The 19,648-nt window shown below is 46.2% G+C and overlaps 3 protein-coding genes across 4 annotated transcripts; all 3 read left to right on the forward strand.

Moving 5' to 3' along the window:
- The first annotated feature begins 7,551 nt into the window (after positions 1–7,551).
- Positions 7,552–9,070, forward strand: LOC117191829. The gene is made up of 4 exons (XM_033396595.1): positions 7,552–7,700; positions 8,299–8,676; positions 8,742–8,898; positions 8,979–9,070. The coding sequence occupies exons 1-3, from the start codon at positions 7,608–7,610 to the stop codon at positions 8,784–8,786; spliced, it is 516 nt and encodes a 171-aa protein (XP_033252486.1). The 5' UTR covers positions 7,552–7,607; the 3' UTR covers positions 8,787–8,898; positions 8,979–9,070.
- Positions 8,985–19,127, forward strand: LOC117191833. Its single transcript, XM_033396602.1, has 5 exons — positions 8,985–9,151; positions 9,220–9,366; positions 9,438–9,579; positions 18,698–18,819; positions 18,903–19,127. The coding sequence occupies exons 1-5, from the start codon at positions 9,132–9,134 to the stop codon at positions 19,027–19,029; spliced, it is 558 nt and encodes a 185-aa protein (XP_033252493.1). The 5' UTR covers positions 8,985–9,131; the 3' UTR covers positions 19,030–19,127.
- Positions 17,478–18,224, forward strand: LOC117191827. Of its 2 annotated transcripts, none has more exons than XM_033396592.1 (3): positions 17,478–17,815; positions 17,869–18,038; positions 18,119–18,224. In XM_033396592.1, the coding sequence occupies exons 1-3, from the start codon at positions 17,486–17,488 to the stop codon at positions 18,207–18,209; spliced, it is 591 nt and encodes a 196-aa protein (XP_033252483.1). In that variant the 5' UTR covers positions 17,478–17,485; the 3' UTR covers positions 18,210–18,224. The 2 variants fall into 2 exon arrangements, with proteins under 2 accessions (XP_033252483.1, XP_033252484.1); XM_033396593.1 differs by having other exon boundaries at positions 17,881–18,038.
- Positions 19,128–19,648: the final 521 nt, after the last annotated feature.

Raw genomic sequence — 19,648 nt, forward strand, 5'->3', positions numbered from 1 at the left:
TGTAATTATGGGAAAACGTTTCTCTTGTTTCGTGTCGTTTGCAGCCTGACCGCTATGTGCCCGGCTCCCCCATTTTTCGCGACAGCAGTCCAGCGCGCCCCGCCACCTCAGCCTCAGGGGCGCCTATAACAGCTTCTTCTTGTGACAGTTGAGAACCTTGACGGCACTGGCGTTCCTTACACAGGAGTCATCACTGTAGCCGTCCTAATAGGTGCAAACATAGCATTCGAGTGCTGCAAGAGAGGGAGAGAGAGAGTGAGAGAGAGAGAGACATAGAGAATATTGAACGAGGTCATGACGCTGCTATGCCTTTCGCTTTCGTTTCGTTGTTTTTCAACGAATGAGCATCAAGGGCAGAGTCTGCTTCATTAAATGTCGCCTTTTGCTGGATACAAATCCACACCGCAAATATCTTGTATGGTAATCCATGAAAACTCCTTTCACACACCATATGAATGTCAAAGGGTGTTCAGGAGGTAGTCTTTCTTTCTGGTTTTCTTTGAAGAAATTCCCTGAGCGCGCAAAGGGAGCAGGCTGGCGGTAAATAAGAACAAAGTGAACCACAGCCGTGGCCACCCATTCCTGGGGGCCTCCGTTGTTTATGGCCCGCTGTGGTGGCCAACTGTCAAGTGAGCATCGCCTGCACCTACACGCCCCACCCCACCCACATCGTGGCACCTCAGCGGGACCGCCGACTGGAGGAATGCTTTCAACATTTCTTTGGGTGACTCGCAATTGGGATCAAGTCAATATTTGCAGAGTAGAAATAAAAATTACTTCCGCCCGAAACCCGAGAGTTTCTTAAGTATGTCACATCCACCACTCTCCACCTGAATGGATGACCCGCCGCTTGGCGCCGCTGTGCCGAGAGCAGTGGAGTGGTGGACGATTGGTCGCCAGTCAGGATGGATAAACAGGATTATTGGCTCTGGAAACAAAAGGAAAGTGCCAAAACAGAGACATTTGTTAAGCTGATTCAGTGCTGCAAAAGGTTTGGAAAAAGAGTGTTGTAAATCGCAATAATTGGAAAATATTCTGTTCTTCAAAATCGCAATTAAAGAAAGCCTGTTTAAACAAAGTACGGGAACGGGAGTACTCTTCAAATAATCCATGAAAAATGGCACACGACCATCAAATCAGTCTGCTCTCTAATGAATCCCTGTCCTCACCTCTGTGCTGTCCTGCAGATTCATGTCGGCCCTCGGCGGATAGCGCGAGCAGCTCGTTAGTTCCAGCTCAGTGCCGCCGCCTCTGCGTCCATTGGCAGAACCACAACCGCCCATCTCGTGCTCGGAATCGATTTGAATGGCGGTGAGCAGGGGCTCCTCCAGTGAACTGAATAGCGGCTCACTGGGACCAGAGTTGTCGCCTAGTCGAAGGAGAGCGTATAACAAAAGATGCAAAGCAGGGTTGAGTTGGAGACGGGGACCAGTCGCGAATGGGAATGGTTTTGAATAATTTTCATAGGCATTTTTGCAAAATTTGCACTTGAATTTTCTTGTTTTGCCGCACTTTATCAATGAATTAAATATGAAATAAAATTCCTGGTCTCATTTCGACGGAGGAAACGATTCGCTAGTTGTCCCACCAGTAAATAGACGTTCCGGACCTCCGGATATTGCCACCACAGGTACTAGGCCTGTGGTGACTAAACCACTGGTGGGAGTCCCACCAAAACGACAAGTTTTTGGTTCACGGCTGGCCCCTGACCTCACATCTAATGATGTAATTGCTTTCATTCAAAGCAAAATAAAAGCCGTGGGTTTAAAGGTGGAGAAATTCAACTTCTCTTATGCCAGGGAGATAGCCTCGTTTAAGATAAGCATCTCCCCAACTCAATTTGACACCATTTGCTCCGCCAAATTTTGGCCGGAGCATTTGGTGGTGAAGGAGTTTAAGGCTAAGAAGAAGAATAGGCCCCCCATATCCCTTCCAAATCTTTCCAGTGTGCCACCCTCAACCTCAACTTCCTCTTCCTCAACTTCCCGTCTTGCTTCCACCTTTCCAAAAAACTAACTTCTCTTTTAGTAACCTATCAGAATGTAAGAGGCTTGCGTAGGAAGCTCAGCATTCTTTTCCGGGATAGGGTTGCATTTGCTTCCCACGTTATTGTGTTTACTGAAACCTGGTTAAAGCCGGACATTCTTAGTTCCGAGGTTTTGGCAGGTCGGTACACAACTTTTAGAAAGGACCGTTCGTCTCGACGTGCAGGGGGGATTCTAATTGCAGTGGACTCTTACTTCACGTCGGAACACTTCACAGTCCAAGTTCAACAGGAACTGGAGTTCCTGTGTGTAAAACTGATTCTTCCCGCTTTCGCTATATTCATTAGTTGCTCGTATATCCCACCTTCTTCGGATATTTCAATTTATGAGCAGCACTTGTCCGCTTTAACCGCTGTTTCTTCCTCGCTATCTGATAAAGATCGTATGATAGTTCTTGGTGACTTCAACTTGCCAGGAACTGTTTGGTCTTCGGTAAACGAGTCTAGTATCCTAGTGCCCATGTCACGACATGACTTTGTTGACGGCTTGCTTGACCTATCCCTGTCTCAAGTCAACCATGTGAAAAATTCCTTGGGTCGATTGCTTGATCTGTGCTTTGTATCGGATCCGACCATAGTGTTGTTAACCCGAGCCCTTCCGCTCACTATACCTGAAAACGCCTACCACCCTTTCGAGGTGTCGCTAGATATAGGACCAATTGTATTTAATCGGTCGAGTAGGCTGCCCGAACGTGTCCGCTGCTTTCGTAAAGCCGAGTTTGCGAAGCTTAATAACCTCATTAGGGATTTTGATTGGTCCGCTTTGTACTTGTGCACTGATGTCATAAAAGGCACAAACATTTTTTACAATGCTCTTGGCACATTTTTTGATTCTTGTGTCCCGCTTTCTTGTCCGACTTGATCTGGAAAACCCCCTTGGTTTACCAAAGAGTTATCCAGTCTAAGATTAAAATCAAGACTTTATAAAAAATTTCACTTCTCACTCTCGCTATGTATTAGCTCGGTCAAACTTTTCAGTTCTTAATGCTCAATGCTATAAGAACTACCTATCTCGATGCAGGATACGTTTTTCTCAGGACCCTAAACAGTTTAACAGCTTCGTAAACAGTAAGTCCGCACACCCATCCTCGCTATCATTTTGTAATACGTCGGCAAATAATGATCAGGCAATTGCCGATCTTTTTGCCCAATTCTTCCAAACCACCTATTCTGAGGAAAGCTACTCTGGTCATCCGTACCCATACGGTTTACCGAGGTCGAACGGCATTTTCAGTCCCTTGTTAAATGAATGTTCCCTACTTCATGATCTTTGACTAGTTAAGCCGGTGTTTTCACCGGGTCCAGACGGGGTTCCAGGTTGTGTACTCAGGTACTGCGCCGAGGCTCTGTGTGGACCTTTGCTTAAACTATTCAACCTGTCCATTGATTCTTCTTGCTTCCCCCCGATCTGGAAGGAATCGTTTATAATTCCTCTCCATAAAAAAGGTAGCAAGTCTGATGCAAAAAATTATAGAGGTATAGCAAAGTTATCCGCTATTCCTAAAATGTTTGAGAAGGTTTTAACTCCGCACTTGCAACATCTCTGCAAGTCACTTATATCTCCAACTCAGCATGGATTTATAAGGCGGCGATCTACCACCACGAACTTGTTAGAGTTTACCTCTTTCATTATTAAAGGCTTTCAAGGTAACTTACAGTCGGATGTTATTTACACCGACTTTAGTAAAGCATTCGACTCTGTAAACCATTCCCTTTTAGCGCATAAACTTGACCTTTTAGGGTTTCCGCCCAACCTCCTGAGATGGATTTCTAGCTATCTTTGTTCTAGGTCTCAAAGAGTCCTCTTCAAAAACTCCCTCTCTTTACCAGTAAAGGTTTCTTCGGGAGTACCACAAGGCAGCCATCTAGGCTCCTTACTCTTCACACTCTTTATTAATGACTTACCTTCAGTATTAACATACTCTCGAGTACTTATGTATGCGGATGATGTTAAACTCTGTGTCCAGTACAAGGACATTTCATTTCATTCTCGCTTGCAATCCGATCTCAATAACTTTCAGTCATGGTGTTGTGCAAACTTGTTACACCTTAATGCCTCGAAATGCAAAGTTATGACATTTCATCGTTCTAGCCCTTTGTTGGCTCCCTACACCCTATTTGGTGGTTCTCTTGAGAGAATTACCCTGGTGGATGATCTGGGTGTTATGTTAGACCCCAAGTTAAGTTTTTCCGAACACATTATATAAATAAGGCCATGGGCGTGCTTGGGTTTATAAAGAGGTGGTCAAAGGAATTTGACGACCCCTTTATAACAAAGACTCTCTATACCTCGCTTGTTCGTCCGATCTTAGAATACGGCTCCTGTGTATGGTGCCCTCAGTACAAAGTACACCAGGACCGTATAGAATCAGTACAGAAAAACTTTTTACTCTTTGCTCTGCGGGGCCTTAACTGGGATGCGGGTGTAAGACTCCCATCTTACTCTAGTAGACTACTATTAGTAAACCTCCCATCCTTAGTTAACCGTAGAAAAATGCTTGGTGTTATATTTCTGCACAACTTGATCAGGGGTGACATAGACAGCCCTGATCTGTTGAGCCGCATAAACTTCACGATTCCTATTAGACTGACTAGAAATTTTATACCGTTGTTCCTTCCACTTTGTAGATCGAATTATTCCTTGCATGAACCGTTTAGGGTCTTATGCTCGGATTATAATTCCCTCTACCATATTATATCCACCACTAATTCTCTTCCTCTTATTAAATTATTAATCCTTACACACCTTTCTATTAATTAGTAACTGTAGTGGTATTTGTATTTCGATTGCATGCTTAGTTTCTTAGTAAGTTTAGTACTAATTTTCCTCGAATGTTAGTCTAATAGCTATCTTTCTTGCATGTTCGCGTTTGGTTCGGCTACGCACCGCGCGTCAAGCGGCAGCGCCCCTCGGTCGCCGCCTGATGACGCCTCTGTTCCAACTGCTATGACGTCAACGATTGCAACGTTCTTCAGCTGTGCAGCCAGTGCATCCCGTCTCGGCCGGATTTGTCTGCGCCAAAGTTCAATGCTGTTACACATCGTTCTGCGAAACGAAATCCAGTTAATTAAAATGTGGCAAGCAAATAATCAACAAGCAATTCAAACTAGAAAAGACCACAATTCTGCTTCCTCTCTGCCTTTGCCTGCCGTAAATGGCCGTCCAATTGGTAATGGCTCGACAAAAATCCCACATTCATATTTACCAAATATAAATATGGACTCGTACTACCAAAAAAAGGAAAGGAAAAAAATAAAAGGAGGTTAACCAATTTGTTCGCTTGCGGCTGCTGTAAGTGACAACAAAAGAGGTGGTGGAGCCGGTCAAGGCATTGTAGCTTTTTACAAATGAGTTTCCGTATTTCATTCGGATTCCATGCATATTGCATTTTCTATAAATACAGTATTTGCCAACTGTTCTTTTTTATTTTCACTCTCAAACTGAGTCAATGCAGTGCGTGGGCGGAGGTGCAGATGCAGCTGCAACAGCAACAGCAATAGCATCGGGGTGTCAGCATCAGCACCGAAAATAAATTTCAAATATGTCACAAGCAAAATGAGATAGAATTTTTAGGCGAATATTCGCTGTGCCATGCTGCGTGGGCAGCGATGGCCAAATGCAGGGGAAGTCAATGCGCTCTAGCCGAAAAAGTGAAAGCCAGCATCAATCATGTGAGCAGGCGAGGGGATATAGTTGTCAATCGATTCGCAAGAAGTTCAGGGTTGCCTACTGAACTGAACCGTTCGACAAAAGTTCTCTACGATCCAAACCACAAGGTGGCAAAGCAATAACACTCCCCCACACACCAGACGTGCGATGTCTCAGCTAATTTTCATTGCCACAAGCGCGGACGGGCGTCCTTCAGGGCCTGCCAAATTCTAAATTTTGGCTAATTTGTCAACAGCCCCCCAGCATTATCCGCACATATCCGACAATTTGGATAGAACCAAACATCTAACAAAAGCTGTACACATTCGCTACTTACACTATATGGATAGTACGGATTGAATTACTGGAACCATGTGTCCGCTATAGAGAGCTTAGCTTGTACATACATAAATGGGCACCTAGCACTATTATATTTTGCATGCAAATTCCAGGACACAAGTGTGTACCCTCACGTAAAGATGATGCCAGAAATTCCAACTGACGAAGTAGATATGCGATACACTGCATCAGCAGTAACCCACCAAGATGAGGCTCCTCCGTGCTTAGCCGCCTCCTTTGGCACTGACACTTGGCATTTCGCAACCTTCTCGAGCCAAGGCGAGCACTTCAGAAAATTGAAACTTTCAGTTTTATGCCACTATCGAGCACACAGCACAGTACTTTTACATGGCCAAGTGCAACTCTTTTGGCTGACTTTTCAATTTTCTAATATGCTTTAAAGCTTCTGCTTGATGCTGTTGGGAGCGGCGCCTATTGCTTAATTCGATTTTGCTTGACTTTGATGCTGGCAAACTTCATTTGTCCGACTCTAAAAGCGTGAAATAGGATTAGGCCGACGGAAATGCATTCAAGCTGACTTAAATCGATTTCTAGTTGGGCAACGATACAAAGTACCAATTAATAATCTATAGGAAATCACATTTGAGAGGAGTTAGGGAAGAGAGAGTTGCAGTGCACGCAGTTTATGGAAGAGATCCAAATTAAATTAAGACTGCCAGAAGTATTCCACAAATAGCCATGACCAGAATGAAGTTACTTTGGGCCAAAACGATGACGGGTCAATACTTTTTTCCAGGCTTGTGGATAGATCAGCGTCAGTGCGGCGCCTTAATGCAAGTCTGTGAACGAATTGTATTTGGTAAATTTTCTTTACAGGAATCCGAAAGGATCGAACAAGGTGAAAATGAGCAGTGTACGAATTAAACATTAAACATTAAACCATTTGGTAATTTGGTAAACCATTTTTTTGTGAAGCTCAAGACTCAAGCCACGGAGTACCATTAATAATACGAAAATGTACAGTAATTAGTATCTGATCTACATCCATACAACATTGAAATGCAGCCCTGAATATCGCTCCGATTATAATCGGGAGACAGCTCTGCTTTTCACTTTGAATTCCGGTTTGAGCAGGCGACGACTTTCAGTGTGAAAATCCGAACAGTCATCCTTTCGAAAATTGTGCCAGCGAGCGGAGCTCATGTAAAGTGGAAAATTAAATATAAAAATTAAAATTCCTCTCAGAGTCGTAGTGAGAAGTGTCGAACAAAATATTCTAAAACTGTATTTAGCACGCGCGTGTTCTCAAGTAAGTTCATACATATTTAAAGTGAAAAATTTCGCATTTGCCGCACACACGAACACACGCACGCACACACAAACGCCGGTTTTGTGAACTCACTTGACGAAAAGAAAGAGCGAGAAGAAAAAAGTTGCCAAATCAAAATGGTCACCGAGCCGAAGTCCGTTGAGCCCAAGGTCAGCACCAAGGAGGAGCAGTGCCAGTCATCGGACTGCGAGACTTCCCAGCAGGAGCCGGTCTCGCAAGTAAGCAGCCCGAAGGGCGCCCGTGTGGGGATCTTCAATGCCGAGGACTTCTTGTCGCGTGCTCAGATGAACGACAAAATCAACAACATCTTGCGCTCGCCCACCAAGCCGCCCAACGGGGTACGCCAGCGCTCCGGCTACACCAACAACCCATCGCCGGTAAGTGAAATTCCAAGCAATAACGTGAAGGTTTCCTCAATTTTCAGACATTTTGTTTTACAAAACTGCCGCATCATCGCGCTAGCAGGGTATCAACAGCGAGTTAACAGCCTCCGCAGTCTTCACAGCTCGGCAACAGCAGTATTGCCACATCACCTCATTGCCCTCTCCTGTTATTTCAGACCTTCTTATTTTCCGTCTCGCTCTTTTCCACCATTGCTCTCTTACTTTCCGACTTTAATATTCGAATTTTCCTTCTCTATTCCCCCCTCTTCTCTTCTCTTCTAATACTATTCAAAATAGTTTGGTTAATTTCTATAAAAATCAAATGCAAATTGGGAAAAACGCACACACGTATGTAAATACATATATGTATGTATGTATGTATATGCATGCGTTAACAGAATGTCGACAGAATGTTAGCAACAGTTGCAAAGTCATTCGATTTCTGCGCTGCTGACACTTTCTCTCGTATCTGTCGTTTTCTCTCCTGCCGGTATTCAATTATTTTCTGGCACTTTCACTTCCTCACCTCTTCATTTCCTTCCGGATCTAACTTCCGCTACTACCTCTCGCCTTCTCATCCCCCCTCCCTTAGCAAGCAAGCTTGCGTGTCGGCATGACTGGGGGGCAGCTGTCCCAACGCATGAGCAACATCTCGCTGTCCTCCGGCATGGACTCCGTGGGCCACATGGATCGCGGCAGCAGCTCCAGTCTCGCTAGCAGCGCCACCTTTGGCACCAACACCATCACCAGCGGCATTTCCAAGGAGTGCGCCAATTACCCCGTCGGCAGTCAGTCGGCCCGTCCATACGTCCAACTGCCGGGCATACACATTTCCAACCCTCCCCAGTACGGGCCAGGGAATATGAAGGAAATAGACGCTGGCAAAATGGCGCACAACGGCAAGGCACTCACAGGGCGCTACAATGCCACGCCCACCTATGGCTTCGACAACGAGCAGAACTACTGCCAGGTAAGGGGCTCCTGCATATCTGTAAATCTAGCCGATTCTATGCTCAATCTCAGAATTCCCAACAGTTGCCGTCTCCAATGCCCCTCCACCATACGCCTTGGCACGCGTGAGCAGCACACGCAACTTCGAGCTCGAGAACCACACACCGCCGGCATGTCCCGGCTCTGGACCCATTGCCATGACAAACGGCACCATCCAGTTGCGCCTCCGCGATGGCGTGCGGTGAGTGTGGACGCCCCCAGCCCCTTGGCTCTTCTTTAAGACCGACCCCTAATGTTAATACCTTTCTTTGCATGGGGCAGCATTGACATGACTCTGGACAAGGCGGTGCGCGTGCTCAATCAGCGCAGCAATCAGTTGCTCTATCACGCAACTGCAGCAACTCGGCTTTGATCCACCCCAATGGACGCATCTTGCAGAGCGGCGCTAAAGTCGAAATAGTCACCTACGACGGCATGAAGGGCAATAACTTTGTGTGAGTGGGAATGGCCCTTACCCCAACGTGGCATCTTTTGAATCCTTTGAATTATCTTCACATTACAGTCGCTATGCCAAGATGTGGTACAAGGGTGTGAGCTTCACCAGCGAGGCGTGCGCTCTCATCTACCTGGTGGACACAGCCGGGACGCGCACCACAACCGACACTTTCACCGATCTGACCAAAGACTACACCCTGGCAGTGTTCTATGAGTGAGTCCCCCCGGCCAATTGCATCGCTTCTTATTTGGCTAATTTCGATTTAATTCCCGAACTTCCCGCAGCGACTCGCGGCATGGTCCCTCTTATATGGCTGAAGCCCATGACGTGATTGCCAATTCAGCTTACACCTGTACCGAGGATGGCACTGAGATCTATGACATAAACGGATTTCGCATCACCCAGGCAGCCGATGGCCTGGTGAAGGTCACTCGTGTGGACAACAAGTGCTTGATTCGCACCAGTCCCGGCAATGGATCGGCCACTTCGACCACACCTGGCATCCATTGCACTGCCTCTCTGGGAAAGACCTCGCATCTGTTTGTTCGGTGAGTGTCAAACCGATGCTCTCAACCTCCCCCTCCCCCGTCATCCTGCTCTGATAACTTCCGTTCTGTTCTATCCTTTGTAGTCACAATGAGAAGCGCATGCACTTCGATGGATCCTGTTTCATTGTACGCAACGCCAAACACTCCGCCGGCTTCAATGAGAAGAACCTGCTCATTGTCTACTGAGCGGCGTTCGTAGTCCGGAGATAGAAACGGTGCAGTGGTAGCCCATGCCAGACGCACACACTCACACATGTCAACACATTTCACCTGGAACACATACATAGACACCTACAGCAGCACACTTGAGGGACCTTGACGTGGAGAGAGGGATTCAGTTAGGATCCCGGAATTTAGGAATATCAAAAGCAATTTGGGAAATAAGTTAGAAAGCAAATATGTTCGTACAAAAACCAGCACCACACCACACCACACACACACACCCCAGCGAAGGAACTCAGCCCAGTCCTATCTGGGTTCCGATTGCTCGACATGGGCGCAACACAACCACACCACCAACCCCCAGGGAATACTAGTTGTCTTTCGTTTACCATTGCCTACATATATATCATGCCGTATATATGCGTGTATTACTAGTTGTTATTGCAAATCGGGAGCGCTTTCCTGCTTCCCCAAATCAGTTGGCCAAATCAGACCGATCTCAAGCTGAAGCGGAACCAATCAGAGCCGAATCGCATCGAACAGGGCCGTGCCAGCGTTCGGTGTTCAAAAAAGAAACATCGTTTTTCTACTCGTTTCCATTTCGGCTTTTTCAGTTCTTCTAAATTGTTTCTTTTACGCAGTTCAGTTCTAAATTTTGTTTGATAGACTTTAAAAATGGCAAAACTCAAGAAAAAAAAATTTTAAGAAATATCACACAAAAAAAAATTTACAAAATTATGCGTCTGATTAAGCAACGTGTATTCAACAATTATAGTAGATCAGAGGACTAGTTCTCTTGGGCGTTACGTTTAGGCAACGTAACGCCAGTGCCGATACATTATTTCTAAGCTACCAGTTCTTTCAATGCAATCCAATAATGTTCATCCACACCCGTAGCATACAGACACTCGAACACGTAACCCATAATCACACACACCGCACACTCTTTACAAGAGGCAAAAGAAAGTGAATTATTTGCAAGTGGCACAGCGCCAGCCACAGTTAAAACAGCCACAGGACACACATGAAAGATAGAACAGATCCTGTGAAAGGTAGAAAGTGAGAGTTTATTAAATTAACCCCTATTGTAATTTGATTAAAAGACACTTGTCCTGTGAGGAGGACAATGAAAGAAACCCCCATACAAACACAAAACATAGGCTTAATATATACATAAATACGATGGGATGTCCAATTATAATACAAAGTTAAGCCCAGTGTGAAAAACCGGGATTAGCCTTACGTCAATCTCCAACACCTAAATTTTCTATCATGTAAAGGGAAATTCATGTGCCCCAAAATCAATACTATGGAAGTATAATAAATTTAAAATGCAATCTGTTCATTCAATAAATTAATTTATTCCTCCAAAAGAATGGTGGAGCAATGGAGCTCGTTTCGTTTCCTACCCTCCATCCTTTGCTAATTTCTTGGTGGAAAGAAAATGTCGACTGCCTCCTGCCCTCCTGGTTCGGTTTCCCATCTTTAAGAGCACTTGGAATTTAATCATTTAAATTTCTGTGAGGATTTCCAAGAAAATAAATTTGAATATCTGCCGCTATAGAGTTTATATTTAAATCCGATTTAATGTTAAAGCGAATTACGCTCTTCCATTTTGAAGGGACTTCGGATAAGCTCTATCTTCGGAGACATCGGGATATGGAAGACCTTTTTGATCTCCAAAACCAAGCTTCGCGGGGATACAAATATTTCGTTGAATTTTTAATCGCACATTTACGACACAGCTGTTTTTATTTTATCGTAGCGTGACAACCCTGGGCGGCCAGTGTGTACACTCTTTTGGACTACAATATTGTTTGTCCTGCTGTTGACAGCGGTAAATTAGGCAAATGGAAGGAAAAGTACATTGATATTTAATTAGTAAAATGTCTTGAGCCTTGTAGTTACCTGCAAACAAATCCAAATGCACAGGGATATCGGATCGACTGTCATGCAGACTAAAGTTTCCAACAAACTTAACCTGGAGCTGGAGGTGGAGGTAGGCGCGGCGCGGATGCTACAGCGCTGGCTGTGGCTGTTGATAAAGATTATTGGATAATGTCTTGGCGGAACTATCTGCCACGTCTGTCTCTGTCATAAGAAGAAAGTTGTTCCATGGTTAGAGATACACAAAGAGAGAGAAAGAGAGATGCATACGGAAAGTGTGTGAAAGCGTGGAGCAGTGAGAGCGGGTGCGGAAGCCACAGCGTGGATACAGAAGCAGCGGTAAGTTCAAATAGCCCAACCAGGGAAGGATCAAAATATTGATGTCTGGAATGGCTTTATTCAAGTGTGAGAGCCTAACTGGGACTCGTGCGAGCAAAGGACCGACCCCACATATGTATCTGTGGTATATTCAATGCTCACGCTTGTGTGACTGCGCCCCTGCGAGTCCTTGTCTGCATCCATTTGCCGCTCGCACCCGTGTGCCCAACATCAAAAGCTTTTCACACTTAATTGGGCGTAAAATTAAATCAGAATTGATTAGAACACTTGAATGACAACAGCCGTGGCCGTGTTGCTGATGTCAATGGCATCAGAGAGAGCCGCATCCTGCCAGCATCCAAGCCCCCACGCCTCCCAGCTCCCAGCTCCCACTCCACCTCCTGCCAGCAATTCCGCTGGCATTCTAAGCATAAGCAAACTTTTTGGTTTCGATTTTCCCCAGCTGACGCACGGCACGGCAAGGCACGGCACGTCGGTGACTTCGGCCACGTTCCTGCGGCTTCTCGGGGCTCCTGCCACTTCCGAAGCCGGGCACTCCCGAGACAGAGCGCACTAATTGCTGCTGGGAACTTCCCTGGGGAGGCTCCCCCGCAACCCTGTTTTTCATCGGAAAGTTTATGAAATTAAATTTCCCCCAAAAATGGGGAATGGAATGGAAAAAGGCCGGGCATCAGTTTTCCTGCATTATCGTTTAATGAGCCGACAATTATGCGAGGCCCCTCTGCCTCGGCACCATGCACGTCTATAGATATTCAATTAACTTGAATTCACAGCCATAACTCTCCGAACGAGTTCATTCCACATGCATTTGGCCAGGGCATAGGGCAAGTCAACTCGATTTCCGGCTATTAAGACATGGCTGAATTTCAGACGTGGAATGCAACGCCATGGAGTGCCGAGTCCAGGCAGGATAATTACATTTTAACCGGATGATTCGAGCGGAGAGGAGAGTCGACAGCAACGTCAACGGTAATGGATAAATGCACATCTTCCGCCGCCCTGGGGGTCCTGGGAGCCGTCCTGGGGCACGGCACATTTAATGGGAAATTAATGGCAATGTTGGAGGTAGAAATTATGAAAACGTTCCCAGGGGTAAGTTGTACGAAAACCAGCACGAAGTGCCCTCCATAATCTTCCACTTAAAGTTGATAAAAAATGTAAACGACTTTCATTTCGCCCGGGAGCGATACCTCTGACGAGGACTTCAAAGGACAGCTGGAAGACCCAGGACAAACTCGAGGCGAAAGTGAGTAGCTCATTGAATTGGATGGATTGTCATCCCAGTCGGTGACAGCAATCAAATCAATCTCACCAGCCTCCACCTGAGTAGAGCAGGCAGGTCAAAGTGCGGCAGCCTTGGAGGATAAAGAATGGACCCCTTTTCTGACATTTGGTGATGTTTTGCGATGCAGCAAGAGGGAATTCCTACACCGATTGGGGCAAAACTTGGGCTAGGTACAGCTGGCAAGGCCGATAGCTTGATCCGATTCATAAACGAGGGGGAACGTTGTGAGTTGCTGCGGACACCGCAACTCTACGGTTATACCCGATACTAAGTCAGTATAACTCACCTCCGGCAGACGCCGCTAATATTAAACGACACGACAAAGAGTGCGTGCGAGAGAGACAGAAAATCAGTCTGAGCGTGACGTCGGGCGCTGCGTAGCCACTGAAAATTGATTTCTTGCTTTTGGCTACAAAAATGATCCGATCTGATCCAGATTCAGCAATCTGATAGATATGGTCATTATCTATCTGCGTTTTTAGTTTTCTCGAATGTGCAATATTGTGGATGCAACAGATTTTCGTCTTTTGTGGGGGCGGAAGGGGGTGGGGCGAAATTCTGAGATATTCGTTTTATAGTGAGATCTAACAGAAGTGCGGATACCAAATTTGGTTACTCTAGCCTTAACAGTCTCTGAGATTTGTGGATGCCCCAGATTTTCGTCCTTTGCGGGGGCGGAAGGGGGTGTGGCGAAATTTGGACACGAAACGGTCAAGGTCCGATATCACAGGAGTGTGGATACCAAATTTGGTTGCTCTGGCTCTTATAGGTTCTGAGATCCTTGAACTCATATTTTGCAATTGACAAAACCGACCATGAAACCTGTTTGTTAGAGAGAGACAGAGCGAGAAAGAATGAAATTGTTTTCTTGATTCTGGCTATAATCATTATTCGATCTGGTTCAGATTTTGCACTGTAGAAGATATGGTCATCCTCACCGATTCTGCGTTTTTGGTTTTATCGTATCTTTAAAAATGTGGATGCCACAGAATTTCGTCCTTTGTGGGGGCGGAAGTGGGCGGGGCGAAGTTTTAAAATATTTTTGTAGCAGTGACATATCACAGAAGTCTGGATCCAAAACATCGTTGCTCTAGATCTTATAGTCTTTGAGCACTAGGCGCTGAAGGGGACGGACAGACGGACGGACGGACAGACGGACAGACGGACAGACAGACAGGGCTCAATCGACTCGGCTATTGATGCTGATCAAGAATATATATACGATTCCTTCTGGACGTTACACACATCCACTTTTACCACAAATCTAATATACCCCAATACTCATTTTGAGTATCGGGTATAATAATATACAGCTAAGAGTACTATATGTTTGGATTCATTGGGAATCCGTGCGTGGTTATGTCTAATGCAATTTGCGTAATTGAAACCCACTCGAAAGCAATTAAATTTCCTGTGGTGGGACCACTCTCCGGCAATGAGATTCGTTGGAGTAATTGCAATCGAGATTCCCAACTAATCTTCAGGTAAAACAATCCATAATGGAGCAGAAGTTTTGTTCGCACTCGGCATTTATCAAGTTTGAAGTTTTAATTTGCTTTCGCCCCAACAAAAACAACTACAGAATACAGAATAACAAAAGTGTCAACACGATTATAATTGAGTTTAATTAAGCCGCAAAGTAAAGCCTCTCAGCACTCTTGTCTGTGGACCGACCAACAGAAATTTAAAATATTTGCGCTAATCCACTTGGCAACGGCCTAACAGAAATGAACAGCTGGTGCCAGTACAGGCCTCTTCAATGGGCCAACTTTCGGATAAAAGAGGTATTTGCTGGGGCCAAAGTACGTACAATAAACTCGAAGCAATCCGAAGAGCAAAGTTGAGATCTGGAAATTTATGGATGGCGAAGGCCAAAATGTTTTGCTGCCCAAAATCCAGGCTGAACCCATTTGTTGGCCCAGCTCTGAAAATGTCACATGCTCCTCACACCCACAGCTACACCCACACCCTGTGTGGTCTGGGTCTTGGCCGTCTGGGTCCGTCTCGGCCGGATTTGTCTGCGCCAAAGTTCACTGACACTTTCATGAGTTTTCTTGGGTCGACGAAAATAGTTTTTCCACATTTCGCATTCGACCGAGTGGAAATGAAATCCCCTTGGAGCATAGATAGAATATTTCAGAGCAGTGCTTGCTGCCAAAAGCTTACTGTTACACATTCGTTCTGCGAAACGAAATCCAGTTAATTAAAACGTGGCAAGCAAATAATCAACAAGCAATTCAAACTAGAACGACGGGGAACGTTGTGAGTTGCTGCGGACACCGCAACTCTACAGTTATACCCGATACTAAGTCAGTATGGCTCTCCTACGGCAGACGCCGCTAATATTAAACGACACGACAAAGAGTGCGTGCGAGAGAGACAGAAAATCAGTCTGAGCGTGACGTCGGGCGCTGCGTAGCCACTGCAAATTGAGTTGTTCCTATTGGCTATAAAAATGATCTGATCTGATCCAGATTCAGCAATCTGATAGATATGGTCATTATCTATGATTCTGCGTTTTTAGTTTTCTCGAATGTGCAATATTGTGGATGCCACAGATTTTCGTCTTTTGTGGGGGCGGAAGTGGGCGGGGCGAAGTTTTGAAATATTTTTGTAGCAGTGACATATCACAGAAGTCTGGGTCCAAAACATCGTTGCTCTAGCTCTTATAGTCTTTGAGCACTAGGCGCTGAAGGGGACGGACAGACGGACGGACGGACAGACGGACAGACAGACAGGGCTCAATCGACTCGGCTATTGATGCTGATCAAGAATATATATACTTTATGGGGTCGGAAACGATTCCTTCTGGACGTTACACACATCCACTTTTACCACAAATCTAATATACCCCAATACTCATTTTGAGTATCGGGTATAAAAAGACCACAATTCTGCTTCCTCTCTGCCTTTGCCTGCCGTTAATGGCCGTCCAATTGGTAATGGCTCGACAAAAATCCCACATTCATATTTACGAACCATAAATATGGATTCGTACTACCAAAAAAAGGAAAGGAAAAAAATAAAAGGAGGTTAACCAATTTGTTCGCTTGCGGCTGCTGTAAGTGACAACAAAAGAGGCGGTGGAGCCGGTCAAGCCATTGTAGCTTTTTACAAATGAGTTTCCGTATTTCATTCGGATTCCATGCATATTGCATTTTCTATAAATACAGTATTTGCCAACTGTTCTTTTTTATTTTCACTCTCAAACTGAGTCAATGCAGTGCGGGGGCGGAGGTGCAGATGCAGCTGCAACAGCAACAGCAACAGCACCGGGGTGGCAGCATCAGCACCGAAAATAAATTTCAAATATGTCACAAGCAAAATGAGATAGAATTTTTAGGCGAATATTCGCTGTGCCATGCTGCGTGGGCAGCGATGGCCAAATGCAGGGGAAGTCAATGCGCTCTAGCCGAAAAAGTGAAAGCCAGCCAGCGCTCCGTCTACACAATCAACCCATCGCCGGTAAGTGAAATTCCAAGCAATAACGTGAAAGTTTCTTCAATTTTCAGACCTTTTGTTTTACAAAACTGCCGCATCATCGCGCTAGCAGGGTATCAACAGCGAGTTAACAGCCGCCGCAGTCTTAACAGCTCGGCAACAGCAGCATTGCCACATCACCTCATTGCCCTCTCCTGTTATTTCAGACCTTCTTATTTTCCGTCTCGCTCTTTTCCACCATTGCTCTCTTACTTTCCGACTTAAATATTCGAATTTTCCTTCTCTATTCCCCCCTCTTCTCTTCTCTTCTAATACGATTCAAAATAGTTTGGTTAATTTCTATAAAAATCAAATGCAAATTGGGAAAAACGCACACACGTATGTAAATACATATATGTATGTATGTATGTATATGCATGCGTTAACAGAATGTCGACAGAATGTTAGCAACAGTTGCAAAGTCATTCGATTTCTGCGCTGCTGACACTTTCTCTCGTATCTGTCGTTTTCTCTCCTGCCGGTATTCAATTATTTTCTGGCACTTTCACTTCCTCACCTCTTCATTTCCTTCCGGATCTAACTTCCGCTACTACCTCTCGCCTTCTCATCCCCCCTCCCTTAGCAAGCAAGCTTGCGTGTCGGCATGACTGGGGGGCAGCTGTCCCAACGCATGAGCAACATCTCGCTGTCCTCCGGCACGGACTCCGTGGGCCACATGGATCGCGGCAGCAGCTCCAGTCTCGCTAGCAGCGCCACCGTTGGCACCAACACCATCACCAGCGGCATTTCCAAGGAGTGCGCCAATTACCCCGTCGGCAGTCAGTCGGCCCGTCCATACGTCCAACTGCCGGGCATACACATTTCCAACCCTCCGCAGTACGGGCCAGGGAATATGCAGGAAAAAGACGCTGGCAAAATGGTGCACAACGGCAAGGCACTCACAGGGCGCTACAATGCCACGCCCACCAATGGCTTCGACAACGAGCAGAACTACTGCCTGGTAAGGGGCTCCTGCATATCTGTAAGTCTAGCCGATTCTATGCTCAATCTCAGAATTCCCAACAGTTGCCGTCTCCAATGCCCCCTCCACCATACGCCTTGGCACGCGTGAGCAGCACACGCAACTTCGAGCTCGAGAACCACACACCGCCAGCATGTCCCGGCTCTGGACCCATTGCCATGACGAACGGCACCATCCAGTTGCGCCTCCGCGATGCCGTGCGGTGAGTGTGGACGCCCCCAGCCGCTTGGCTCTTCTTTAAGACCGACCCCTAATGTTAATACCTTTCTTTGCATGGGGCAGAATTGACATGACTCTGGACAAGGCGGTGCGCGTGCTCAATCAGCGCAGCAATCAGTTGCTCTATCACGCAACTGCAGCAACTCGGCTTTGATCCACCCCAATGGACGCATCTTGCAGAGCGGCGCTAAAGTCGAAATAGTCACCTACGACGGCATGAAGGGCAATAACTTTGTGTGAGTGGGAATGGCCCTTACCCCAACGTGGCATATTTGAATCCTTTGAATTATCTTCCCATTACAGTCGCTATGCCAAGCTGTGGTACAAGGGTGTGAGCTTCACCAGCGAGGCGTGCGCTCTCATCTACCTGGTGGACACAGCCGGGACGCGCACCACAACCGACACTTTCACCGACCTGACCAAGGACTACACCCTGGCAGTGTTCTATGAGTGAGTACCCCCGGCCAATTGCATCGCTTCTTATTTGGCTAATTTCGATTTAATTCCCGAACTTCTCGCAGCGACTCGCGGCATGGTCCCTCTTATATGGCTGAAGCCCATGACGTGATTGCCAATTCAGCTTACACCTGTACCGAGGATGGCACTGAGATCTATGACATAAACGGATTTCGCCTGGTGAAGGTCACTCGTGTGGACAACAAGTGCTTGATTCGCACCAGTCCCGGCAATGGATCGGCCACTTTGACCACACCTGGCATCCATTGCTATGCCTCTCTGGGCAAGACCTCGCATCTGTTTGTTCGGTGAGTGTCAAACCGATGCTCTCAACCTCCCCCTCCCCCGTCATCCTGCTCTGCTAACTTCCGTTCTGTTCTATCCTTTGTAGTCGCAATGAGAAGCGCATGCACTTCGATGGATCCTGTTTCATTGTACGCAACGCCAAACACTCCGCCGGCTTCAATGAGAACAACCTGCTCATTGTCTACTGGGCGGCGTTCGTAGTCCGGAGATAGAAACGGTGCAGTGGTAGCCCATCCCACACGCACACACTCACACATGTCAACACATTTCACCTGGAACACATACATAGACACCTACAGCAGCACACTTGAGGGACCTTGACGTGGAGAGAGGGATTCAGTTAGGATCCCGGAATTTAGGAATATCAAAATCAATTTGGGAAATAAGTTAGAAAGCAAATATGTTCGTACAGAAACCAGCACCACACCACACCACACACACACACCCCAGCGAAGGAACTCAGCCCAGTCCTATCTGGGTTCCGATTGCTCGACATGGGCGCAACACAACCACACCACCAACCCCCAGGGAATACTAGTTGTCTTTCGTTTACCATTGCCTACATATATATCATGCCGTATATATGCGTGTATTACTAGTTGTTATTGCAAATCGGGAGCGCTTTCCTGCTTCCCCAAATCAGTTGGCCAAATCAGACCGATCTCAAGCTGAAGCGGAACCAATCAGAGCCGAATCGCATCGAACAGGGCCGTGCCAGCGTTCGGTGTTCAAAAAAGAAACATCGTTTTTCTACTCGTTTCCATTTCGGCTTTTTCAGTTCTTCTAAATTGTTTCTTTTACGCAGTTCAGTTCTAAATTTTGTTTGATAGA

The sequence above is a fragment of the Drosophila miranda genome (assembly GCF_003369915.1).
Source record: "Drosophila miranda strain MSH22 chromosome Y unlocalized genomic scaffold, D.miranda_PacBio2.1 Contig_Y1_pilon, whole genome shotgun sequence".
NCBI classification, from domain to species: domain Eukaryota; kingdom Metazoa; phylum Arthropoda; class Insecta; order Diptera; family Drosophilidae; genus Drosophila; species Drosophila miranda.

Coding starts and splice junctions, on each gene's coding strand:
- LOC117191827 (XM_033396592.1), top strand. CDS start 17,486: ATGAGCAACATCTCGCTGTCCTCCGGCACGGACTCCGTGGGCCACATG. Junction 17,816..17,868: donor ACGAGCAGAACTACTGCCTG/GTAAGGGGCTCC, acceptor GCTCAATCTCAG/AATTCCCAACAGTTGCCGTC. Junction 18,039..18,118: donor CGCCTCCGCGATGCCGTGCG/GTGAGTGTGGAC, acceptor TGCATGGGGCAG/AATTGACATGACTCTGGACA.
- LOC117191829 (XM_033396595.1), top strand. CDS start 7,608: ATGAACGACAAAATCAACAACATCTTGCGCTCGCCCACCAAGCCGCCC. Junction 7,701..8,298: donor ACACCAACAACCCATCGCCG/GTAAGTGAAATT, acceptor CCCCTCCCTTAG/CAAGCAAGCTTGCGTGTCGG. Junction 8,677..8,741: donor ACGAGCAGAACTACTGCCAG/GTAAGGGGCTCC, acceptor AATTCCCAACAG/TTGCCGTCTCCAATGCCCCT.
- LOC117191833 (XM_033396602.1), top strand. CDS start 9,132: ATGAAGGGCAATAACTTTGT. Junction 9,580..18,697: donor CAGCCGATGGCCTGGTGAAG/GTCACTCGTGTG, acceptor CGCCTGGTGAAG/GTCACTCGTGTGGACAACAA. Junction 18,820..18,902: donor ACCTCGCATCTGTTTGTTCG/GTGAGTGTCAAA, acceptor TATCCTTTGTAG/TCGCAATGAGAAGCGCATGC.